Here is a 26,100-nt window from a genome sequence, read left to right as displayed (position 1 = left end):
TGCAAATCTCTGATGACAGCGGAGACCAAACTTAGTTTATTAGATAAGAGACAGGGAACAACTTGTGTTCAGAACACCATTCTTGTATCTTGAATTGATGGGATCCGATCTAATATGCAAATGCTATTGTTTTTAGCTGGGGAGTCTGGGGAATGGCACGTGCCAATCGTAGTTACGCCATTGCAGTACATTAGTTTCAGAATGTATTCACTGGAGTTCCAGGCATGCAGAGCCATAGACGTTGCGTTTCCAAGCTCTGTAACACTAGCATTTGCACTCCATGAAGGCACACATAGCAACTATTGTCAAGGTACATCTGCTCTGCTAGTCAGTAAGTGTTTGCTGCGGCTCAGGCAAAATAACTCCAGGTCTTTCAATGTCAAATGACCTGCATGCATGGGGGTGCTGTTTCTAAAGCAAAGCCACTCCTTGATAACAGAAGAGGTTGATCTGAAGCAAAAGAGGGCTCATAGAATCCCGGCTTGCAGTTGACACTTGTTGACTCTGTGTTTTAGTTGACAATTGCTGACTCTATGATTTAAAAGCTCTGCAAGTGCAGGCCGGCAAAGGAGATCTGTTTATTTAAAGCACATCTTTATTTTATAAGTCATGTTTATCTTCATCATCTGAGCTTTCACCATTCTATTTTTTGCGGCTATTTTAATTGCAGTCATTCTTTAACCCCCATTGCTCAACACATGCAAAATATTTAAAATGAAAATATGACCTCACTGGTATTTTTTTTAGTTGCCTAAGGATGTTGAAATGCTATTGTGGCCTAGAATCCTCTCAATGTGGTGTGATGGAATTCACAACTTTGCATTGCCGTCCAATCCCCTTTATATTCCAGACAGTGGACAAATCTGGCTTTCATAACATCACCCAAAGGTATAGGACTACATTATATAACCACCAGATACTGCACAATATATTGCCTTTCTCAAAACAAGTCATAACACTTTTACGGAGTTTCTTTAACTTATATTGCACAACTGCTCACTAACGTGAAACTTAACAAAAAAAAATTCATAATTACATTGCCGAAACCTAATGCATTTACCAATGCTTGTTTACTAGAGCAGGCGTTTCTGAATGGTTGAAGTGCAAGCCTGACCCTAACATCGCCGCCTAAATGCTTGTTATGAATCCACAAATACCAATAGCACACTATCTGATGCCACCACTGCTACCAATAACACTATTAATAGAAATATCACCACCGCCAAGACCACCTCTGAAACCAAATCATCAATACCACCAATACCATCATCAGCACTGCCAACAATAACATTAATCCCACCATCACCAATATCACCGCCACTGCAACTACCAGAAACAATATCAATATTACGGCCAATACCACCAAGGATATGACCACCACCATACCAGTACCACTGCCATTGCCCCCACTAATAATAACACCAGTACCACCACCACCAGTACACCACCAAAGAACACCGCACACCCAAACAGTACAAAACCGCCAACACAACCAACAACAACTCACTGTGCATTGGCAAAGCCAGCAGTCATGTCTTTAAAGTACTACTGCATGGAAACAACAATATTTTTGCATGCCTCTATTTTTATGCGGTGTCACATTACACGCAGAACAATTGCATTTGCCAGTACTTGTTTAGCTCTATTCGTTAAACCAGATTAGAACCCAGAGACTCTTGGGGCATATTATCAAGGACGGGTGATACATTATCGCCGCTTTTATCGGCAGGAAACTGCCGATAAAACGGCGATAATGGGCTTGATAATATGCTCTAAAGAATTCCTATCGAAGCCCATGTTAGATGTGAAGACATCTAACATGGGCTTCGATAGGAATTCTATAGAGCATATTATCAAGCCCATTATCGCCGTTTTATCGGCAGTTTCCTGCCGATAAAAGCGTCGATAATGTATCACCCGTCCTTGATACTTGTTCTTTTGACTCAAACCTGCGAAATGGTTCTTGAAGTTTAATTCAGGAAATGGCTCATGCAGTAACATGGTTCATAACATAGGAATACATAATTTCAGCATATTTGCATGAGAGGACGTTTGCATTTGAACACTTTCTCTTCAGCAAATGTTTAAAGTAATGCAAAGGATGTACAGTCCGTATTTATTCACAGACCTGGGTTTTCACAGACAGGAATGCCCAGAAGGACGCGGATCCCAGCAGCGCGCCCGCAGAGGAAGCCGAGCCCAGGCCCAGCTGGCTGTTGTCTGCGGCCTCCTACGGCAGCCTCCTCTTCCTCACCTACTGGGTGTTCGGCGAGGTCTCCCTAGTCTCAAGGTGGGCGGTGAGAGGCCACCCCGACCGAGGACCGGATCCCAACCCCCACGGGTAAGAATGTGTCTTTGCAATAATCATGGTGCGACGGATATGTTCTCTGAAGGCGCTGCAGTGTAAAAGGGCTTATCTAGGAATAGTTCGGAAGCAGTCCTGCCCTATCCTCAGAAAAAGTCAAAGCCAGCGGCGTTGGAAATAAGGAGTGCGGCCCCCTAGGCAAGCTGCAGAGAGTGTGGCAGGAAGTCTTGTATGCCGTTTAGTGTGTCTTTTTCGTGCAACAAATGTTATACTTTTAAGGACAGTCAAAGGTTGCCTGGATTTCATTAGGCCACGCTGCAACTGTTTCCAACAAAACTAGTGTTAAATTCGGCTGCCACTTAGATTCTGTGATTATAATTGTATGAATCAAATATTTATGTATTTTGTTTTCATTCACACCTTTATTGAGATATTAAGTACGATAAAAAGCACATATCAACTTGAAGAATTAAGATAATTTGTACTTTGAGACATTGCTCTAGTTAGATGGAGCTCATATTCTAAGCAGTGTCAAAAACAACCCCACGCATATTAAACAAAGGCTAACACTATGGTGAGTTATTACTGTTTTGTAAATATCTTCTGTTTGAGTAGCAGTTATTGAAATTGCAGATCTACAATACCATGCTTTCTGTGACATCATGTGTAGACCCAATCCATTACCGGTATACATTGCACATTATCTTCATGCATAAGAGTCATTTACTTTAGCAATTTAATCTTAAAATATCCACATTGTTTTCAGTGCATATCCAGTTTTGCTTTATTTATTAGTGTAGTCATTTGATTCTTCACATAACACTTTCAAAGAAGAAGGAGAAAACTTTATAGAGAATAGTTTTATTGCAGCAGTAGCATTTCAAAGAGGAGATGATGCACAAAGAATAGTGTGGGTTTTACAAATAGCCAGACACAACTGTACTGTAGGGAATTGGGTTATTCATTGTGTGGCCTGCACACGTTATAGGTCTACAATTCACCTTAATGGGAACCAGGCACCCCACTGTAGTGCTTTACTCTCTCAGGGTAGCGAAGCAGAGCAGTCCAGGGCCTACTGAGGGGAAGTGGCGTGGCTAGCAATCACTGTTCACTAGCACGCAATAATAACACTCAATACATGATTGTCCAGTCAGCACTTTTTCTTTAGAAAGGGAGAAGTACTTTTATTCCACACACGGACTACTAAGTACTATGCAGCAATCTGTAGATGGAAAATACCACAGATGACATTACATATTCACCTTTGCCCCACTTCTAAAGGGGCCACACAAACATGTACGGTCAGTCTACTAGCTGGTCAAAGGTCCACAAACCACATGTTAAAAACATCATTTTGTACTTAAACTTGATAATCAATAATAAACAACATGTGTAAATGCACGTATTACTGTCAATAAAGCATATGCACTATGATGAATAATCATTTTCAAATTATTACATCAACGAAGGATTTAAAATGAGCAGAAAATGTCGAAGTATTTTTTATAACCTTTTCAACTGTGAAAATGCAATAATGAAAACAGCCTCAAGAGGGCCTTACATTTTGACTACATTATTTGCAACCATAGACTTAGCCCCCAGAGGGCACTTCAAGTCCCATACCTTTCTTATATCTACTCTGGCCCCAATAACTGCATCCATAAAATCATCCCATAGAATGCAGCACTCCCAGCTGTAGAGCAAAAGATACAGCCTTGAGAATGCTTGAAATATTAAGAACATTTCAGAGGATTCTGTTTTTCTGAGCCCCACAGACATAGAGTCATTACCGTAGAAAATTCTTGGGAGGGAGCTGCTGCACTCTTGCGGCACCCCAATACTTGTTCTTAACATTGGTGGTGCACCCTGCCTGTTTTGGGGGCCACCACAAGCAGCAAAATATACAAAGAAACAAAGCCCTGCAGGGCATTATAGTGTGCTCCTCCGGGAGCAGTGAATACAGAATGAGCAGCTCTCCCTCTGTGACGGGGATCGCCACTGCTTTGTTTTTGCTGCACAGCCTCCCGCTGCGTGGCTCCTCCTATTGTTTTAATTTTTGGGTGGTGCCTGGACCCACTCTCTCCCCTTTCCTCCATACGTTGAGGGTAGTTGTGTGAGTCCACCCCTTGCTGCCCCGCAGGCTTCCATGTGGCCCACACCTCTGTGTGTGGCTGCAGGAGCCGGTAGCGTTTCTCTCCCTTCCCGCTCGTGCAGTCTTCTGCGGTGGGTGCCCCTCTCCCCTAGACATGGGCACGGGGTGACGCCACACCACTGGGAACGGGAAGAGGTTGCTCCCCCTGTCTTTCTTCTCAAGGGGGGTTGGGATGGGGTCCCGGCTCCGTTTCTTATGAATGTGGACCAGGGGGTACGGTCCCCAGACCAACGGTGAGTCTAGGAAGTGGGCCCCACGCATGTCCCCTCCTCGGAAAAATGAAAAACATCAGACCCCAGGGAGAAAGGTCCCGCCTTTAGCATTAATGAGCCTGGGGGAGGGTGCCCCATGCACACGCCCCTCATTGGGTGTCAATACATAAATATTCCTTGCACCGACTCTAGGGCCTACGCCCATCCCAGTGGTAATTGGTGAAAATGGTGGCAGAGCCCCAAGCGATCGATCAATAAAAAGAGGTCAAATGTTGCCATCCTGTAAAAATGACATAACTCGGACCCCGTTGGGCAGATTCTGATGATCCTGGGCTCATTTTACTTCAGGTATGAACTCTAGCCGCTAGGGGCAGTTGCAGCAGACCTCCAAAGTGGTGCAGTCCTCAGGGAGCTGATTCTTATGGCTCCCTGCGCCAGAAAAAAACAGCTCCTAGTCTTGGTTTCTGGGGCTTTGAAGTCCAGGGCTTTCCCTCATCTGGGTCTCAGGTGGTCTAAGGGGGCAAGCCTAATTGGCCCTTGGGGAGACCCACTGGCCCTGGGGTCAACTGGGCAGAGTCCTTAGTCCTTTCTGGGAACCAGAGGGTTCTTCCTTCTAGTTCTCCATGGCAGTCCTAGGGGCCAGCAGCAAAGACCGGAGCAATCACCATGCAAGAGTGAGTATCCCCCTTGTGCAAGAGTTATTCGCTGCTTATGACCTCACACACTACATCACTCATGACATGGTCAGTGACATCACTGATGACATCTCAAATGACATCACTGATGACTTCATCCACAGAACCCCCATATTTTATTTTGTGATGGTGCTTCCTACTCCTAGCATAGGCTATAGAACAGGAGCATCAGCTCCCTAAACATGAAGGTTAAAGAGAGAGAAATAGATCTGTTGAGAAGAAACAGAAACAGGAAACGCTCATGCTACAGTCTACTCAATTAGGCCAAGGTCTTCAGCATCAAGGTCCCGTTATATTCCATGAATTAGATCTATAAAGTCATGGCAAGTCAGGGCAATTACTAAACCACAGTTTAGTAATTGCCCTGAATCCTGAAAGAGAATTGCATTAGCCAAGGCAGAACAAATTGCATTTTTACTTTATATTTTTCAACCCTGAAGCATAAACATCTGTCTCTATCCAGCCTGGGCTCAAATCTGTGATCTAAATATATGCCTGCTATGAGCCCGGGTGGTTTCTCGTTCACAGGATGTTCAGGTGACACATGTTTCCTTCGATACACACGAGCAGCTCTGGTTGTAATTTCACCTGTACAGCCTGGCCACGTTCAACTGGTAGCCAGAAACATAAAAGGCCATTGAACATTATTCACAAGTTCAGAACAACACATAATTTTCCTTAATAATAAATGTAAAAGAGAACAAGTTGCTTCATGATAAACATAAAAGAAAGCAACATCTCAGAATTATCTTGAGGTTTTCGGGGTTGAAGAACAGTCGCTTTCAGCCGGGACCACATGTGAAATCATTTCTGTGGATGGATGATATGCGCAACTGTAGGACCTTTGCCTGAAGCTGAGTGAGTTGAGTGGTGGGGTGAACCTGCACTATCAACAAAGTCACACGCCTGGCAGAGAACCAAAGGTGCTAACCATGTGGCAGGCTGTTACACCAAAATGGGGCTGTGAATCCTTCGAATAAGGGTAACTATGATACTTGTCACCAAATGTATGTCAATCACCCTTGAAAAAGACATGGGCACAGGACATGTATCAGCTTGAGGTTTACGGGCCTAAATCATAGTGTAGTTTATTGTTATATATGGAAACTTGAAAGAGCAGTCTAAAGACAGTTTACTGACTTTCATGAAAACTGATAAGCTTGACAGATGAATGTCAAACTTGCACACATTTTTTTGTTTTTTACTTTTTATAACAGCTCTAAGTATCCTCGATACAGATGACTGCTTTGCCCATTGAATAGTTCAGATTTGGTGGTAAACACAGATTGTTTTGGATTGGAATCGGTCAGATTGTTTTGGATTGGGGTGGGGCAGATTGGAGTAAGGCTGGTTGTTTTGAATTGGAGTGGGCAGATTGTTTTGGATTGGAGTAGAGTAAATTGGAATGGGGAAGATTGTTTTGGATTGGGGTGAAGCAGATTGTTTTGAATTGGACTGGGGTAGATTGGAGGGGGTGGATTATAGTGGGCAGATTGTGTTGGATTGGAGTGGGGAAAATTGGAGTGGGGCAGATTGTTTTGGATTGGAGTGGGGCAGATTGTTTTGGACTGGGGTGGGGAATATTGGAGTGGTGTGGGTTGGGAGGATTGGAGTGTGGTGGCTTGTAGTGGATTTGGGGTGAGTGGTAGACTGGATTGGTCTGTAGTGGATTGGATAGAGTGGGGCGGATTGGATTGAGTGGATTGGTGTGAGGTGAGGTGAGGTGGGCAGGAATGGCCTGGATTGGAGTGGGGTGAAATGGGGTGTACTGCACTGCATAATTTTGTAAATTGCACATAAGAAAGAAACAATGTTGTTTTAAAATATATAAAACAAGATAATCATCATCTTTTGAGAACAGTGTTCACAAGCAAAAACAAAACAAAATAGGAGTGCAAAGTGAGAAAAGAAGAATTGGCAAAATAAAAGAAAGTTAACTATAGAAAATTAAACTTTACAATTTTGCGTGCCCTACTAGGCACGTTTTTGCCAGTCACAGACCTTTTGTTTGCAGGGCACTGGAAGTAAAAAAGAACAAATTAGTATCTCAATCAATCATGTCGGGAGCAGTGGATGGGTACTGATTGAGTTGAGTCAAGCAGTGCTTTGTCCCTGCTTCACACTAGGGAACAAAAATTATGTTAGGCCTGTAGTGACCAGTTACGAGGCTGTAAAGAACAGTACCATGCAAGTCAACAAATTGTAAGCAACAGAGAGGGATCCAAGCCCGTTTTGCTAACAAGAGCGTCTTGCAAGCAATATGCATGCTCTAGCGTATGCTACCATAGGCTCGACCCTAACAAGTTATATGCATGCACTAGCCCATGCTATCGTAGGCTCGACCCTAAAACCAAAGCATTATCTAGTCTGGCAACCTGTAAGGTAAATAATGGAAGAACAAACTGCTCTGCATAAAATGTGAACATATTGTTATTATGACAGTGAATTCAAGTGGTCCTTTAGTATTAATTCATTGTACCAATGGGCATGAAAAAAACACCATCATACTGACGGAAATAAAATACCTAAAGCAAACAATGGAACCCAAGTTGCACATCCTTGTTTACCAGCTCCAATTCCTTTAAAATACCAAGAGGAGGCCCACCTAACCGGTTCACTGCCTTCTTATTTAAAAAGTAAAATATTCACCAGTGTTTTATTGTCAAAAAAAGGAAGGAGATGATAGGCACATCAGTTTACCTACAAATGCGCTCTGCAGAAAATGGTCTTTGTTCAGATGAACTACAGCATAACTCTCATATAATTTATATATAAAGGCCTCCATGCCGTGCGCTCAGAGAACCCTCAGTATACTGTACAAACAGTGCAAAAAGATGCAACACATACATAAAACAAGCATTTGCAATGCAACAGGTCTCGCCTTAGGAAGGTTTGAGTTCTTTGTCCTGTACGTGACAAATTTGTTATTTTTGAAAATTTTGAAATTAATAGCTTTGTCATTTACAATGGTAATACTTTTATTTTTTGACGATGTGACACCTATAGATAGATGTGTGTGGTTGTGTGTGTGTGGTTGTATGTGTGTTGTTGTATGTGTGTGAGTGCATGGTTGTATGTATGTGAGTGTGCGGTTACAGAAGGATGTATGTGGAAGAGAGCAGCAGATCAGCATATTATAAGAGAACAGGGAGTTAAAGAAGGATGCGTGTTGAAGAGATCAGCAGATCAGCACAGGAGCAGAGAACAGGGAATTAGAGAAGTAGGTGGTGGAAGGGAACAGCAGATCAGCACGGGAGAAGAGAACAGGGTTTTGGAGAAGGAGGCGGGGTGGAAGAGAGCAGCAGATCAGGATGGGAGAACAGAACAGGGAGTTAAAGAAGGAGGCGGGTGGAAGAGAGCAGCAGATCAGCACAGGAGAAGAGAAGAGAACAGGGAGTTAGAGAAGTAGGCGGTGGAAGGGAACAGCAGATCAGCACGGGAGAAGAGAACAGGGTTTTGGAGAAGGGGGCGGGGTGGAAGAGAACAGCAGATCAGGATAGGATAACAGAACAGGAAGTTAAAGAAGGAGGCGGGTTGAAGAGAACAGCAGATTGGCACAGGATAAAATAACAGAGTTAAAGAAGGAGGCGAGTGGAAGAGAGCAGCAGATTAGCACAGGAGAAGAGAACATTGAGTTAGAGAAGGAGGCAGCGTGGAAGAGAGCAGCAGATCAGGGTGCAGAGCGGGAATATCGTCGTAAAAATATCGACTAACCTTAATATCGCCGCAGAAATATCGACAAGAAGAAATATCGATGACAAAAATATAGTTTGACAAGAATATCGACAGACAGGTAAGTAATATCGTTAACATTAATATAGTTGTAATAAATATCGTTTACAAAAACATAGTTTACAAAAATATCGTTTTTTAAATAATAATAAGTAATTAAGTGTTTTTAATGAGTATTGGTTGTCAAAGTAGTATTTTTTGTAGTATTTTATTAGTTAATACCGTATTTTATGTTGAATTTAGTGTTAATAGTTCCGTTGTGGGTTTATAGGGGAGTAGGGTGGGAAGTAATTTAAATATAATAAAATTATTGATTAATTAATGTGTTAATTGAATATAAATAGTGTAATAAATAATAGTTAATTAATTTCAATTAGTTAATTGATTAATAATTATGTAAATTAATTATGTTAATTGTTTAATTAATTTTAGGTGTGTGTAGTTGAATTTTTAAGTGAAAAAGTAGTGAATTAATTACATTTTAATTGAATAAATATTTAAATAATGATTAATTAAATAAAAATAAAGATTTGTTAATTTTTAAACATTGTAAATATAATAAAATAATAGATTAATTAATGTGTTAATTGAATATAAATAGTGTAATAAATAATAGTTAATTAATTTCAATTAGTTATTTGATTAATAAATATGTAAATTAATTATGTTAATTGTTTATTTAATTTTAGGTGTGTGTCGTTGAATTTTTAAGTGAAAAAGTAGTGAATTAATTACATTTTAATTGAATAATTATTTAATTAATGATTAATTAAATAAAAATAAAGATTTGTTAATTTTTAAACATTGTAAATACATTTAGTAATTTTTACCCCTATACTATCCAATGCTTTCCCTACTGTTGCACCCTCTGGAGTGGGAATAGTAATTTTTACCCCTACGCTATCCAACGCTTTCCCTACTGTTGCACCCTCTGGAGTGGGAATAGTAATTTTTACCCCTACGCTATCCAACGCTTTCCCTATTGTTGCACCCTCTGGAGTGGGAATAGTAATTTTTACCCCTACGCTATCCAACGCTTTCCCTACTGTTGCACCCTCTCGAGTGGGAATAGCAATTTTTACCCCTACGCTATCCAACGCTTTCCCTACTGTTGCACCCTCTGGAGTGGGAATAGTAATTTTTACCCCTACGCTATCCAACGCTTTCCCTACTGGTGCACCCTCTGGAGTGGTAATAGTAATTTAAACCCCTACGCTATCCAAAGCTTTCCCTACTGTTGCACCCTCTGGAGTGGGAATAGTAATTTAAACCCCTACGCTATCCAACGCTTTCCTTACTGTTGCACCCTCTGGAGTGGGAATAGTAATTTTTACCCCTACGCTATCCAACGCTTTCCCTACTGTTGCACCCTCTGGAGTGGGAATAGTAATTTTTACCCCTACGCTATCCAACGCTTTCCCTACTGTTGCACCCTCTGGAGTGGGAATAGTAATTTAAACCCCTACGCTATCCAACGCTTTCCCTAATGTTGCACCCTCTGGAGTGGGAATAGTAATTTTTACCCCTATGCTATCCAACGCTTTCCCTACTGTTGCACCCTCTGGAGTGGGAATAGTAATTTAAACCCCTACGCTATCCAACGCTTTCCCTACTGTGTCACCCTCTGGAGTGGGAATAGTAATTTTTACCCCTACGCTATCCAACGCTTTCCCTACTGTTGCACCCTCTGGAGTGGGAATAGTAATTTTTACCCCTACGCTATCCAACGCTTTCCCTACTGTTGCACCCTCTGGAGTGGGAATAGTAATTTTTACCCCTACGCTATCCAACGCTTTCCCTACTGTTGCACCCTCTGGAGTGGAAATAGTAATTTAAACCACTACGCTATCCAACGCTTTCCCTACTGTTGCACCCTCTGGAGTGGGAATAGTAATTTAAACCCCTACGCTATCCAACGCTTTCCCTACTGTTGCACCCGCTGGAGTGGGAATAGTAATTTTTACCCCTTCGCTATCAAATGTTTTAATTAATAATATATTTTATATTTTAATTATATGTATGTATTATTGTTGTTATATAAAGTAATGTGTTAAATATATGTATATGTACACATTTATTAAGTTTATAATGAAAAAGTGTAGTTAATTTGTTTTCAATAGTCAAAAAATAAAAGTAATGTAATGTATTTTGTTAATAGTACTTATATTTATTTAATATTGAATGTAATTTTAATTAATTTAAAAAGTCGATATTTTTTACATCGATATTTATTACAACGATATTTTTGAGTCGATATTTATGTACTTACCTGTTTAGGTATAGGGTGTCGATATTTTTGTAAACGATATTTTTACAACTATATTTTTGTCAACTATATTTTTGTAATCGATATTTCAACACCCTACCGCAGATCAGCACGGGAGAGGAGAAGAGAACAGGGAGTTAGAGAAGGAGGTGGGTGGAAGGGATGAGCAAATCAGCACAGCAGAAAAGAACAGGGAGTTAAAGAAGGAGGTGAGGTGGAAGAGAGCAGCAGATTAGCACAGGAGAAGAGAACAGTAAGTTAGAGAAGGATGTGATGTGGAAGAGAGCAGCAGATCAGCATAAGGGAACAGGGAGTTAAAGAAGGAGGAGGGGTGGAAGAGAGCAGCAGGTCAGCAGAGGGCTAAAAGAAGAGAACAGGGAGCAAGAGAATGAGGCGGTGTAATAGAGCAGTAGATTAGTACGGGAGAATAGAAGAGAACAGGGAATTAGAGAAGGAGATGGGTGGAAGAGAGCATCAGATCAGCACATCAAAAGAGAACAGGGAGTTAAAGAAGGAGATGGGGTGGAAGAGAGCAGCAGATTAGCACAGGAAAAGAGAACAGTGAGTTAGAGAAGGATGCGATGTAGAAAAGAGCAGCAGATCAGCATAAGAGAACAGGGAGTTAAAGAAGGAGGTGGGGTGGAAGAGAGCAGAAGATCAGCACAGCAGAAGAGAACAGGGAGTTACAGAAGGAGGTGGGTGGAAGAGAGCATCAGATCAGCACAGCATAAGAGAACAGGGAGTTACAGAAGGAGGCGGGTGGAAGAGAGCAGCAGATTAGCACAGGAGAAGAGAACATTGAGTTAGAGAAGGAGGCAGCGTGGAAGAAAGCAGCAGATCACCACGGGAGAGGAGAAGAGAACAGGGAGTTAGAGAAGTAGGCGGTGGAAGGGAACAGCAGATCAGCACGGGAGAAGAGAACAGGGTTTTGGAGAAGGGGGCGGGGTGGAAGAGAGCAGCAGATCAGGATTGGAGAACAGAACAGGGAGTTAAAGAAGGAGGCGGGTGGAAGAGAGCAGCAGATCAGCACAGGAGAAGAGAAGAGAACAGGGAGTTATAGAAGTAGGCGGTGGAAGGGAACAGCAGATCAGCACGGGAGAAGAGAACAGGGTTTTGGAGAAGGGGGCGGGGTGGAAGAGAACAGCAGATCAGGATGGGAGAACAGAACAGGGAGTTAAAGAAGGAGGCGGGTGGAAGAGAACAGCAGATTGGCACAGAATAAAATAACAGAGTTAAAGAAGGAGGCGGGTGGAAGAGAGCAGCAGATTAGCACAGGAGAAGAGAACATTGAGTTAGAGAAGGAGGCAGCGTGGAAGAAAGCAGCAGATCACCACGGGAGAGGAGAAGAGAACAGGGAGTTAGAGAAGGAGGTGGGTGGAAGGGATGAGCAAATCAGCACAGCAGAAAAGAACAGGGAGTTAAAGAAGGAGGTGAGGTGGAAGAGAGCAGCAGATTAGCACAGGAGAAGAGAACAGTAAGTTAGAGAAGGATGTGATGTGGAAGAGAGCAGCAGATCAGCATAAGGGAACAGGGAGTTAAAGAAGGAGGAGGGGTGGAAGAGAGCAGCAGGTCAACAGAGGGCCAAAAGAAGAGAACAGGGAGCTAGAGAATGAGGCGGTGTAATAGAGCAGTAGATTAGTACGGGAGAATAGAAGAGAACAGGGAATTAGAGAAGGAGGTGGGTGGAAGAGAGCATCAGATCAGCACAGCAAAAGAGAACAGGGAGTTAAAGAAGGAGATGGGGTGGAAGAGAGCAGCAGATTAGCACAGGAAAAGAGAACAGTGAGTTAGAGAAGGATGCGATGTAGAAGAGAGCAGCAGATCAGCATAAGAGAACAGGGAGTTAAAGAAGGAGGTGGGGTGGAAGAGAGCAGCAGGTCCGCAGAGGGCTAAAAGAAGAGAACAGGGAGTTAGAGAAGGTTGGTGGGTGGAAGAGAGCAGCAGAACAGCACAGCAGAAGAGAACAGGGAGTTACAGAAGGAGGTGGGTGGAAGAGAGCATCAGATCAGCACAGCATAAGAGAACAGGGAGTTACAGAAGGGGGTGGGTGGGAGAGAGCAGAAGATTAGCACAGGCGAAGAGAACATGGAGTTAAAGAAGGAGGTGGTGTTGAAGAGAGCAGCAGATCAGCACAGGAGAAGAGAACAGGGAGTTAGAGAAGTAGGCGGTGGAAGGGAACAGCACATCAGCACTGGAGAAGAGAACAGGGTTTTGGAGAAGGGGCGGGGTGGAAGAGAGCAGCAGATCAGGATGGGAGAACAGAACAGGGAGTTAAAGAAGGAGGCTGGTGGAAGAGAGCAGCAGATCAGCACAGGAGAAGAGAAGAGAACAGGGAGTTAGAGAAGTAGGCGGTGGAAGGGAACAGCAGATCAGCACGGAGAAGAGAACAGGGTTTTGGAGAAGGGGCAGGGTGGAAGAGAGCAGCAGATCAGGATGGGAGAACAGAACAGGGAGTTAAAGAAGGAGGCAGGTGGAAGAGAACAGCAGATTAGCACAGGATAAAATAACAGAGTTAAAGAAGGAGGCAGGGTGGAAGAGAGCAGTAGATTAGCACAGGAGAAGAGAACATTGAGTTAGAGAAGGAGGCAGAGTGGAAGAGAGCAGCAGATCAGCACGGGAGCAGAGAAGAGAACAGGCAGTTAGAGGAGGAGGTGGGTGGAAGAGATTAGCAAATCAGCACAGCAGAAGAGAACAGGGAGTTAAAGAAGGAGGTGGGGTGGAAGAGAGCAGCAGATCAGCGTAAGAGAACAGTGAGTTAAAGAAGGAGGCGGGTGGAAGAGAGCAGCAGGTCAGCATAAGAGAACAGGGAGTTAAAGAAGGAGGCGGGGTGGAAGAGAGCAGCAGGTCAGCAGAGGGCTAAAAGAAGAGAACAGGGAGTTAGAGAATGAGGCAGTGTAATAGAGCAGTAGATTAGTACGGGAGAATTGAAGAGAACAGGGAATTAGAGAAGGAGGTGGGTGGAAGAGAGCATCAGATCAGCACAGCAAAAGAGAACAGGGAGTTAAAGAAGGAGGTGGGGTGGAAGAGAGCAACAGATTAGCACAGGAAAAAAGAACAGTGAGTTAGAGAAGGATGCGATGTGGAAGAGAGCAGCAGATCAGCACAAGAGAACAGGGAGTTAAATAAGGAGGTGGGGTGGAAGAGAGCAGCAGGTCAGCAGAGGGTCAAAAGAAGGGAACAGGGAGTTAGAGAAGGAGGTAGGTGGAAGAGAGCAGAAGATCAGCACAGCAGAAGAGAACAGGGAGTTACAGAAGGAGGTGGGTGGAAGAGAGCATCAGATCAGCACAGCATAAGAGAACAGGGAGTTACAGAAGGAGGTGGGTGGAAGAGAGCAGCAGATTAGCACAGGCGAAGAGAACACGGAGTTAAAGAAGGAGGTGGTGTTGAAGAGCACAGCAGAACAGGACGGGAGAAGATAACAGGGAGGTAGAGAAGGAGGCGGGTTGAAGAGAGCTGCAGATCAGCTCTGGAGAAGAGAAGTGAACAGGGAGTTAGGAAAGTAGGTGGGTGGAAGAGAGCAGCAGATCAGCACAGGAGAAGAGAAGAGAACATGGAGTTAAAGAAGGAGGCAGGGTGGAAGAGATCAGCAGTTCTGCATGGGATGAGAGAAGAGAACAGGGAGTTAGAGAAGGAGTTTGTTGGAAGAGAGGAACAGATGAGCACAGCAGAAGAGAACAGGGAGTTTAAGAAGGAGGTGGGGTGGAGGAGAGCAGCAGATCAGCACAGGAGAAGAGAATAGAATAGGGAGTTAGAGAAGGAGGTGTGGTGAAAGTGAGCATCAGATCAGCAGAAGTTAACAGGGAGTTAAAATGCAATGCAATATGTTTCTCATTTGGAAAGTTTGAGCTATTGCTATTGTAAATGACCAATTTTATTTTAATGTTTTGTTGTGGAAAATAGTGAAAATAATTGCTTTGTCATTTACAACGCTAATAGTTATAACTTTTGGAAATGTGATACCTATAGCATTTGTAATCTAATATGTGTTGTATTTATGTGACTTACATGTATTGATATTACAAACACTGGTTTGGATTTGGAGGGTGGAGTTGGATTTGGAGTGTGGAGTTGGAGTGTGAAGTTGGAGGGTGGAGTTGGAGGGTGGAGTTGGAGTGTTGTTTTTGCAGGTGGAGTTGGAGGGTGTAGTTGCATTTTGAGTTTGGGGGTGGAGTTGGAGTTGGAGGGTGGATTTGGATTTGGAGGGTGGAGTTGGAGGGTGGATTTGGAGGGTGGATTTGGAGGGTGGATTTGGAGGGTGGAGTTGGAGAGTGGATTTGGAGGGTGGAGTTGGAGGGTGGAGTTGGAGGGTGGAGTTGGATTTGGAGGGTGGAGTTGGATGGTGGATTTGGATGGTGGATTTGGAGTGTGGAATTTGAGGGTGGAGTTAGAAGGTGGAGTTAGAGGGTGGAGTTAGAGGGCCGAGTTAGAGGGTGGAGTTAGAGGGTGGATTTGGAGAGTGGATTTGGAGGGTGGATTTAGAGTGTGGATTCGGAGGGTGGAGTTAGAGGGTGGATTTGGAGGGTGGATTTATAGGGTGGAGTTGTAGGGTGGGGTTGGAAGGTGGATTTGGATTTGGAGGGTGGAGTTGGAGGTTGAAGTTGGAGGGTGGATTTGGAGGGTGGAGTTGGATTTGGAGGGTGGAGTTGGATTTGGAGGGTGGAGTTGGATTTGGAGGGTGGAGTTGGATTTGGAGGGTGGAGTTGGAGTTGGAGGGTGGAGTTGGATTTGGAGGGTGGAGTTGGATTTGGAGGATGTATTTGGAGGGTGGATTTGGAGGTTGGATTTGGAGGGTGGATTTGGATTTGAAGGGTGGATTTGGAGGCTGGATTTGGAGGCTGGATTTGGAGGCTGGATTTGGAGGGTGGAGTTGGAGGGTGGAGTTGGAGGGTGGAGTTGGAGGGTGGAGTTGGAGGGTGGAGTTGGAGGGTGGAGTTGGAAGGTGGATTTGGAGGGTGAAGTTGGAGGGTGGAGTTGGAGGGTGGATTTGGATTTGAAGGGTGGATTTGGAGGGTGGATTTGGAGGGTGGATTTGGAGGGTGGATTTGGAGGCTGGATTTGGAGGCTGGATTTGGAGGCTGGAGTTGGAGGGTGGAGTTGGAGGGTGGAGTTGGAGGGTGGAGTTGGAGGGTGGAGTTGGAGGGTGGAGTTGGAGGGTGTATTTGGAGGGTGTATTTGGAGGGTGTATTTGGAGGGTAGAGTTAGAGGGTGGAGTTAGAGGGTGGAGTTAGAGGGTGGAGTTAGAGGGTGGAGTTAGAGGGTGGAGTTAGAGGGTGGAGTTAGAGGGTGGAGTTAGAGGGTGGAGTTAGAGGGTGGAGTTAGAGGGTGGAGTTAGAGGGTGGAGTTAGAGGGTGGAGTTAGATGGTGGATTTGGAGGGTGATAAGAAGACTAGATACAAAGATAAAAAAAGAGCAGCAAAGAGACAAGGGGAAATGGTGAGAGAAAGAGTGGAAAGAGATAAACAGAGGAGCAGATAAAGAAGAAGAGAAAGGGTGACAGAGAAAGTGCGAAAGGGAGATAAATATATAGGAAAGGGGAAATGAGTAAAAAATACATGAAAACTTGCCCCCTGCTTGTAACAGTACATGTGTCAAAGGACCCGGCCTGCAAAGAAAGCTGGAAAATGGCGACTGCCCACTTGAAGAGACAAAACCATACGCAATACAAACCCCTAGCGTCGCATTATTGCGTTCGCTCCTTACCCCCCCACGGCCACCACAACCGTCCCCCTTCGATGCCCCACCACACTTGCATAATTACTGCCTTATTCATAGTGCGCCAACAGCTCAGAGGCAGAATGCCTAATAAAAATAGTGTTAAAAAACAGTTTATAGAACAGTACGATTCCAGGGAATGGGAAACAGCGTAGAGGGGAGGGAGGGGGCAAGCAAATGAGGTGAACGGAAGGGTGTCTGGGGGTGCAATGGGGAGATTGAGGAATCCAGAGTGAGGGCAAGAAATAGTTGAGGAGAAGAGGGTGTGGGAACAGGGGGAGATGTACGTGAATACAGGAGCGAGAGAGCTCTGGGGAGGTCCGTGAAGAAGGGAGAGGGAGAGAACGAAGAGCAGCCGGCTGACCAAACAGTGTGGGGTGGGTGGAGACTGGTGTGAGGGGGCGAGGGGGAGATGAAAGGCGGATAAGGATTATAGAAATAAAACGTGGAAGATGGGGAGCCAGGAGTCGGTGGGTGATATGGGGGTGATGTGGAGGAGAGAAAGAAGCAGTCGTTCACTAAGCGAGGTTCAGAGAGTCGCGTGAGGATCGAGGGGAGGGGAGACGAAGAAGAGATGCACCTGGAAAGGAGCAGATGGGCGGGAGAAACGTTTATAGGAGGGTCTGAGGGGAGAAATCAAAGAAGAGGGCGTTAGTGAGGAAAGCTGAAGAGCAGCTTTAAACAAGTCCTAAAACGAGTGGCGCTCAGGAGCAAGCAGCAAGGGAATGGTTGAGAATGGAGGAGGGATGGGGCAATGAGAGGCTCGGACAGGACAGCAAGTATTTAACAACGGTAGGGGGTTGATTGGGGGACGGGGGAGAAACCAGCTGCTGAGCGTGCTCGGGATTGACTAGCTTGTATCTTTGAGGGAGAAATAGTTTATAAAGCGTCAACAGGAGTCACTTCGCATGAGGCGCATAAAGTGAAATGACTGTGCACAGTACAGACCCATGCAATACACGAAAACAATTTTTCCCTATGAGAAAATAAATGTGTGGGAGGGACAGCAGAAAGGAAAGGCACAAGATGACCCCTGAGGAGATGCAGCGCAAAGCTGCAAGTAACACGAGAATGTCGTGTTGTAAACAAGCTCTTGGCATTGTTGTGGGGGGGGGGGCGGGGCGGGAGCGCATTGCTTTGAAGGCTGAAATAAGGAAGATTAGTTTGAATAAAAGAAAGTAACGCATCAGAGGTTGGACGGCAGTGCACACCTTTATTACACACATGTAACTGCATTTCTTTCGTTTTTGTGACTAATCATCAAGTCGCCCTCGTGTGTGATTTGTCCAGATGAGCATGCTCACATTTTTCATCAGTTGGTCCACGTTTTTGTGCCTTACTGAGAATACACCAAAGTCGATGAAAAATGCAATAAGCGCTTTTGTGCTAATCACCACAAAAAGCCTTAGCGCAAACTGATGATTTCACAAATAACGACAACAATTGCTGCACATGTGTAAAGAGAGGTGCAATCACCAGTGTTTGCAGAGGCTCTAGTTGTCCACCATACGGCCCCAGATGTCAAACCAAAAAAAAACTAGAATAAGGGGTGCTGCGTGAGGTGTACTGGTTGTGCTGTACGAGGGTCTCGGCAGCCCAGAAGAAGTCTCAACATCCTGTCCGAGTACAAGCAGAACGGGGACACCAGCCTTCACTTTCGTAAATCCAAAGCAGTCTACTTCTTGAAGTAACACGAGAATGTCGTATTGTAAACAAGCTCTTGGCATTGCTGTGGGGGAGCGAGGCGGGCGCCCATTGCTTTGAAGGCTGATGGCGGGGGACGGGGAGCAGCTTGGGAGGCATTCCATTGAAGTCTGGTGCGAGGCTAATGGGTTTGACGTGCATGAGTGTCTCACACGACTGGATCACATGAACTGCACGTAATCCGCGCCTGAATCCGCTCTTGTCAAGAGTTTGTTTCGCCTACTGTATACTCGCTATTAATCCCTGCGGGATGTAATAGTGAGACCTAACAAACCTAAAAACTAAAAGTAGGAATACAATGGGCATTCAGTCCATCGCGCCTCGAGCTATTCTATGAACAAATAATGCACAAAATGCTGCTTTCGTACTTAATAAATGAATTAGGCACCACAGCTTCCTGTATCTTTAAAGAAGCAAAATAAAGTGAAAATACACGTACTACCATTCATGTCTCTTCCAAGGAAAAGATCAAGGTGATATATTCACAGAAAAGAACTACTGTTCTATATAACTACGGCTTTGTGGTTTTAGAATCAACATTTCAGCTTAATGACATCGGTGGGCCCCACGGGGAAACATAAGATCTACAATTGACTTAACCGAACACCCATCCAAAATCTTTGAAGGCAACCCACACCCATTGTGGCACTGCAGGCCCGAGTCACCTTGGCCATGGTCAGATCATGTTTTAACCCCCCTCCTAGATTTATTTGGACTGACTCAGGGTCTAAGAACTAATCACAACGCGTGGGGCAAACTTATCTGGGCTCTTCCAGATTTATGTAACCAGTAATGCTGAATGATGCTAGTGGCTTGGTTAGTGGCTGGAAAGAGGGCACTTTCACTTAAGTCAGGGGTAGTGGGCGAGAGTGGTGATTGCCCAATGAAATCATGGAAGAATCTTGTTTGCCTAAGAGCAGTTATTTATAGAGACGTGCAAAGGTTTGTTTATAAGCTGTCTACAGAGAAATAGGGCTTTGTGATGTACGATTTGTCTGACGTGTTAATAAAAGAACCTTATTAAAAAAAACTTTAAAATCATGGCACAAAGTATAGGAAGGATCCGACTTCACTGTCTGTGAAGCAAGGAATTCCTGCAAGGAGCTTGCGTCATAACAGGGTCACAAAAGCATCTGGTGGTCGCCTTGGCTCCAACATTTTGACTGAACTGCCCAATTAAAATGTTTGGTTTTTTAAAAATCCAAATGAATTAATAATAATAATACTTGGGGTTGTAAATGCGGATAATTACCCTGTGAAGGTCTCTAGACGCTGTCCAAAGGCCCAGAATCATAGGATGTTGAACCGAAGCAGAGACTTGAAACTAGATTCACAGCTTTGAAGTCTGCAGCTCTAGCTGTTATGCCACACCCTCTCCCATAAGAATTATATGACAAGCAGACGATGAAGAGTAATTCCGTTACGGCTGCAAGTCACAAAAATTTAATTTATTATTACACACACTGGCTGACATAGATTAACAGTACAGCCAGATTTTAAACAATCCCTTCGAGAATCCCTTTGAGTCTTATATCAAACAGGGGATTTGGATACATGCTAATGTGCCCAATGCTAGCTAAGCCTCCAGCTAGCCTCTTTTTTCAATAGAAACACTCTGCCAATCAGCTCAGTACTGGGAACCTGTTTGGGTACAAGTTGCAATAACCCGTTTATCGGAACAGCAACGGTCCTTTTACAAAGAGGTTACGATATTTTGCAATGGCTACAGGGCAGAGATGCCTGGCCTTGAAAAAAGCCAGTACAATGAGTGATGCATCTCTTCTGTGAAGTCATTTCTAATGAACCAGCAAATATAAGAGTCACAGAATGCAAAACCCTAATAAGGAGGAAGGGCTGCAGCTCGAGCGTTACAACCATTAACTCCATGTTGGAAAATCAAAGCCGGAAACAACAACAAAAAGGAAAAAAGCCTCGGAGCGGGAGGTGTGTGGAGGATGGCAGCAGCAATGGGAAGGAGGGAGCAGAGAAAAGATGCAATAAAAAATGGGTGCCGAAGGTGAACATGCACCCACAGTGCAACACGAGCAAGAAACAACTAAAAAAAGAGTCCCCCCAAAGGAACAGATAAACAACCAAAGCGTAAAGATACAGTACTTGGTCCCTGCTCCATGGGAGGAAAGAAAGACAAAAAGGAGGGACAAAGAGGAAGGACTGACCACTAGCAAGCAAGGATTTTTAAAGAACAATGAAACAAACAAATGAAAAGCAGTAGGTGGGTTGTAAGCCCATAAACTAAATATAGGTCTCGAATCTCGACTTAGTAATGGGGTACTAAAATTGTGTCTGCTGGCGGTCAAATAAGACAGACTCATACCATGGTGCAGACAATCAGTGTGCATTGTCTAGCATACGTTTTGTACAGGTAGCATACCCTTCCAGAACAAATTCCTGTGCCTAGACAAACTCAGAAGGTTCCCATTCTTTGGATCAGGGCAGGTTTAGGGAGGTGCAACCAGTGCACTTGGATCTGGCTCTGACCTCGGCTTGCGCTGTGTTTCAAAGTAGCTTTTGGCTTTTAAAGCACCCCTGACAGTTTTCAGGCAACAATAAAAATGTCACGATAAGTCTGGTGATTAATTATCCTGCTGGGTAGAGATTGAGTTTTGTCTAGTGACAGTTCTAACTCATCATGAAGTAAGTGCAGAGCGTTAGTGTGCCTGCTGCAAAGAACGTGCACCAAGCAGATCACAGAACTGTATTTTATGTGGATCAGTGGTAACTGCTTTTGTCACAGAGATCCTTTTGTTACTTGCAGTTCATAAGTTACCAGTGGCCTATGAACTGTAATCAAAGAGCTGCATGAAAACTGCAAGGCATAGGGTTGGAATCTTGTATTTTCCCCAGTCTTTCATTACCCTAATGCTGCTAAAATCTGTTAGTTCAGGAAGAAATACATTCTTATTACTAAAGGCAGCCCCAATCACTGTATTACATTTTACATCCAGAGTTTCTGCTTCTTCAGACCAAACAGTCTTAAAATATATTGCTTACTAGTTTGAATAACGCGATTCCTACACTTGTAATCCTCATCGTTGAATGTAACACAGTTTCAATAAACTGATTTACATGCGTACGATTCATCGTATCTGTATAACTTGAGTTTGATGTAAGGTGTTCTGACACCCTACACTGGCATGAGAGGCGCTATAAAACAATTAAAATGCATGTGTGAGAGCAGCTATGGGGATAGGAGAGGCGCTGTTGGGGAGTGGTAGTGAGGAAATCCATAGAGAAGAAGGTCATTGGGGGTGCCAAAAGAGACTGCCGCACTTGGCGCCACCAGCGCCAAAGCCGCCCTAGCATTTGAAGTGTAGCATGCACTGCAGCACCCGTCTTTTTTGGAGAAATGAACACATTTTCCCTTGTTTATGTCTGCTTCAAGTAGGTGTTAGTTTTGCAGCAAATCCCAGTCTGGCTATTTTAGTAGATTAGGTTTTATATTGATACCTATGGGTGTTCGTGCTGCCACACTAACACCTGCTTGAGTCAAAGTGACGCAAAGTGGTTTTTGCCCCTTTCATGTGCAAAACACTTTTGTGCTGGAAAGTAAATACCACTTGCCCCTTTCCCTCACAATGTGCCAGCGCAAAGCCGTAGTAAATCTGGCCCCAAGTGTTCTAACAGAAACCTTTGACTGAAAGCTCTGCTGACAGCAGCAATGTCAACCCATGTCTTACTGAGCCAGTCATTTTATCCAACCACCACCTGTTAGAATCGAGTGGCCCGGACACTGTTTACGCACAGAGCGAGAAACACTTGTGTATTTTCGCCGGGCCAACCTGCTTGCTATTTAACAGCTGATGCCTGATGTACAGAAGCATGAATTCACTCCTGTCTCAAAATTCACCAAAAATGTGTTTTCTTTTAGAGGTGCGATTTTGCTGGGACTGGCTCATGGAGTGTTTCTATCTTTTTGGACTGTTGCCTCTCGTGTCTGGTGGTTTCTTATTGGTAAGATTTCCATATTTATGAAAATGTAACTAATTTGTATTTGTATTACTGCTATGTAGTACATATAATAAGTGATAAATGGTTCGTCTCATTGCCTTTAAAGTCGAGATGTAATTTCAGAAAAGGACCACCGTAGAAAGAGATCTAAAATGAGCAGGTTGTTGGCAGAACGAATCAAGACATCTGCAGTAACTCTCGCTCAGTCTCTGTTATTTATTATGTACAGGCATATAGAATTTTTGTGTTTCAGCCCCCACCGGGCAGGCACAGTTTATTCTCAAAACGGAAATGAGGCGGCTAGAAGTGGACATGGGGTGGGAGGATTTTTACAAATGTTTTTCTGAATTGACCCTTGAATTCGGCCCCTGATATATTAGATTCCAATCAAGTAGATTTAAGATGTTCTCCTATCCATCCACATCCACACTGGATTATTGTATTTACCCCCTTGCTTTGCTTCCATCCTAGTTTTCATCTCTTACATGAGAAGTGTGTTGATTTTCATCACTTCTAGGTCTACGGACACTAAAATGTTAATGTAAAGCGCTCTCATTGTACGTTCTCACTGTACGTTCTTAAACATAAAAATCTGGTTACATGAACAACGCATTTTGGAGAGAGGTGTGGCGCAGCGACCAGAGCAGCTGACTACGGAGCGCAGGGATAATGGTTTGATGCCCGACGGCAGCCCAGCTCAGCATCATGTGACTTTGGGCAATGGATCACTTAATCTCCACGAGGGCTCCTTGAACTTTATGTTCACGCTTTACAAAATATAGATTATAAATTATTTTGTGTCATCTCTTCCTATCAGGTCAATGATACTCTAGCTCCTCACAACCTAAAACTCTTTCAGCCACACGCCTGTGCCCTTCACCTCATAGTCATTTTCCAGCTGCTCCCTTAGGCTCAGTACAATTCCTTAAAATAATCGTCAAACTATTTCATACCATGACCTTTTAACTCATTTCCAGTTCCTTTTATCCCATAAAACATTGATTAAATCAATTTGATTTGCATTCTGTTTGTTTTCTTTATTCCTCTTACTGACTTTCAGACTTTCAGTTCCCAGATCTCAGCCATACGTTGGACATGTTCCTTTTTTTGCTTCCTTATATTGGAATCTCTCCCCACACCTAATTACTTCACCTCATTGGTTCCTGTTACCTGTGCAAACCAGGAAACCATTCTGATCTTTTTTAAGTTCAAAAGAATTTTATTTGATAGTAATAAAATGAGAAAATCAGGTGTCAAAACAGAATACAATGGGATACAAATTTAAAGACTTTTAAGCAATAAAAAAGAAATCTGGGTGCAAATTGATAAATGAAGAAGAGATATAGGAAAAATACATGAACATAAAATATGGCAATCATAAAAACGTTGAGAAAATTTGAGAAAATAATACATTGAAGGAGAAATGGAATGTATCGGGCGATTAAGGGGGCTTGGGGACCTCTTGTTGTGGAGGTAGAGGATGAAACAAACGCTTACTGCAAGAGTCCAAATAAAGCGTTACCGGAGTCCATAAGTCCATGCGCTTGACAGCCAAACATGCCGGGAAAACATGAGTGGTATCGAGCCTGTGGTTATGACACACATTAAACCACCATGCTTTGAAAGAAATTTTGGAAAAATCCTTCCAGTTAACTGTTAATTGTTGGAAAGCAGCAGCAAGTAAAAGGTCAACAATTTGGGGTTTCAAGTCAACATCATCCCAGCAAGGGGAAAGGCTACCCATAAAAATATGTGTGTGGGAAAAAGGGATAGAAGTGTGGAATATCACATTAATTTGAGCCCAAACCTGCAACCAAAAACTGCGAACGCAAGTACATAAAAATAACATGTGGAGTAAATCAGCTTGTGGAGATGAGCAAGACCAGCATGTATGAGGAGTAGTAGGAAAGCGTTTATGCAGGTCAGAAGGTGTGAAGAGGAGTCTGTTATAAATAAAAAATAAAGTCTGAGTGAGTGTTGCAGCCCTTGAAGATTTGCGGAGTTTGGTCCAGATTTTGTCCCAGAAGGGAACTGACCAAGAGACAGACAAATCGTGCTCCCAGGACTCCTCGATTTTGGATTTAGGTCTCGGAGTCTCGCTGGCATGAAGGTATTTATAAATAGCGGTAGCTCTTGGTGCAGTGCGTAAGAAGAAGTGGAGTGAGGAGGGGAGAGTGGAAGGGGGAGAAGAAGGGTTGGGTTGAGTGAGGAGATCGTATTTCAGTAAAACCCTGTCTTTAAGGGATTGATATTGGCGTGCAGAGGAGGCGGGCAAGTCATAAAGGATGCGAAGTTCATGAAAAGATAAGAAAGAGGAGTTAGAAAAAAGTTGGGAAATCCATTGCAGACCTCGAGTATGCCAAGATTTCCAGAAAAAGGGTCTGGCCCGGATGAGTAGGGAAGTGTTATGCCATATGGGGGAGGATAGGAAATCAGCAATAGTGGTGGGGGGTGAATGAGAGGAAGAGAGGAGTATTTTTGTGGTAAACTTATGAATCGGAGTAGAAACAGATGTGGGTTTGCGAGAGAAGGAAAGGTATTCGGAAAAAGAGAAGGGAGAGAGAAGCAGGCGTTCGAGTTTGGCCCATAATGGACATGGGGTATCAGGATCTTGGAGCCAAAAAGAGGCTTGTCTCAATTGGAACGCCTTGTGATAGGCTGGGAAATCAGGGAAGTTAACCCCACCCTCTGATTTAGGGCGAATTAAGCGTGCCAAGGACATTCGCGGTTTCTTTTTGTTCCAGAGAAAGGAGACTAGAATGGAGTTAATCTGTTTAAAAAATTTGGATGGAATGGGGACCGGAATATTAGAGAGCGTGTATAAGACAATGGGAGATAGCATCATTTTTATAGTGTCTAGGCGGCCCCACCAGGAGAGGTAAAGAGGATGCCATTTGGACGTGAGATCTGTCAACTTTTGAATACATTTGGACATGCACAGGGAAACGGTATCCGGGATGGTGGGGGCAACATGCATTCCGAGGTACTTGATGTGGGAAGGTTTCCATGTGAAGTTGGAGGCTGCAAAATCTGGTTTAAATGTAAATTTGGTTAAAGGGAGGATCTCGCATTTGTCATTATTAAGTTTATAACCAGAGATTTGGGAGTAAGCATGGACTTCGGTAAGAAAAGCAGGAATGGAGAGAGAGGGGTTGGAGACAAATAACAGAATGTCATCCGCATAGGCCGCTAATTTGATGTGGGAATCTGATAATTGGTAACCCTGAATGGAGGGGTTTTGACGAAGCTTGGAGAGGAAGGGTTCCAAAGCCAAGTTAAAAAGAAAGGGGGATAGGGGACATCCTTGACGAACGCCTCTTTTTAGATCAAAAAATGAAGAAATTTGACCATTG

At 43.8% G+C, this 26,100-nt stretch overlaps 1 protein-coding gene across 1 annotated transcript in view; it reads left to right on the top strand.

Annotated features, from left to right (window-relative positions):
- Positions 1–26,100, top strand: part of CWH43 (cell wall biogenesis 43 C-terminal homolog) — a 365,425-nt gene that overhangs the window by 153,643 nt on the left and 185,682 nt on the right. Inside the window, exons 5-6 of the mRNA XM_078678207.1 lie at positions 2,143–2,341; positions 22,668–22,750. Coding sequence (XP_078534333.1) covers positions 2,143–2,341; positions 22,668–22,750 — 282 coding nt within the window. The remainder of the gene's footprint in view (positions 1–2,142; positions 2,342–22,667; positions 22,751–26,100) is intronic.

The sequence above is a fragment of the Lissotriton helveticus genome, chromosome 2_2 (genome assembly GCF_964261635.1).
Source record: "Lissotriton helveticus chromosome 2_2, aLisHel1.1, whole genome shotgun sequence".
In the NCBI taxonomy this organism is placed as follows: Eukaryota; Metazoa; Chordata; class Amphibia; order Caudata; family Salamandridae; genus Lissotriton; species Lissotriton helveticus.
This window is presented reverse-complemented; position numbering and strand designations above follow the sequence as displayed.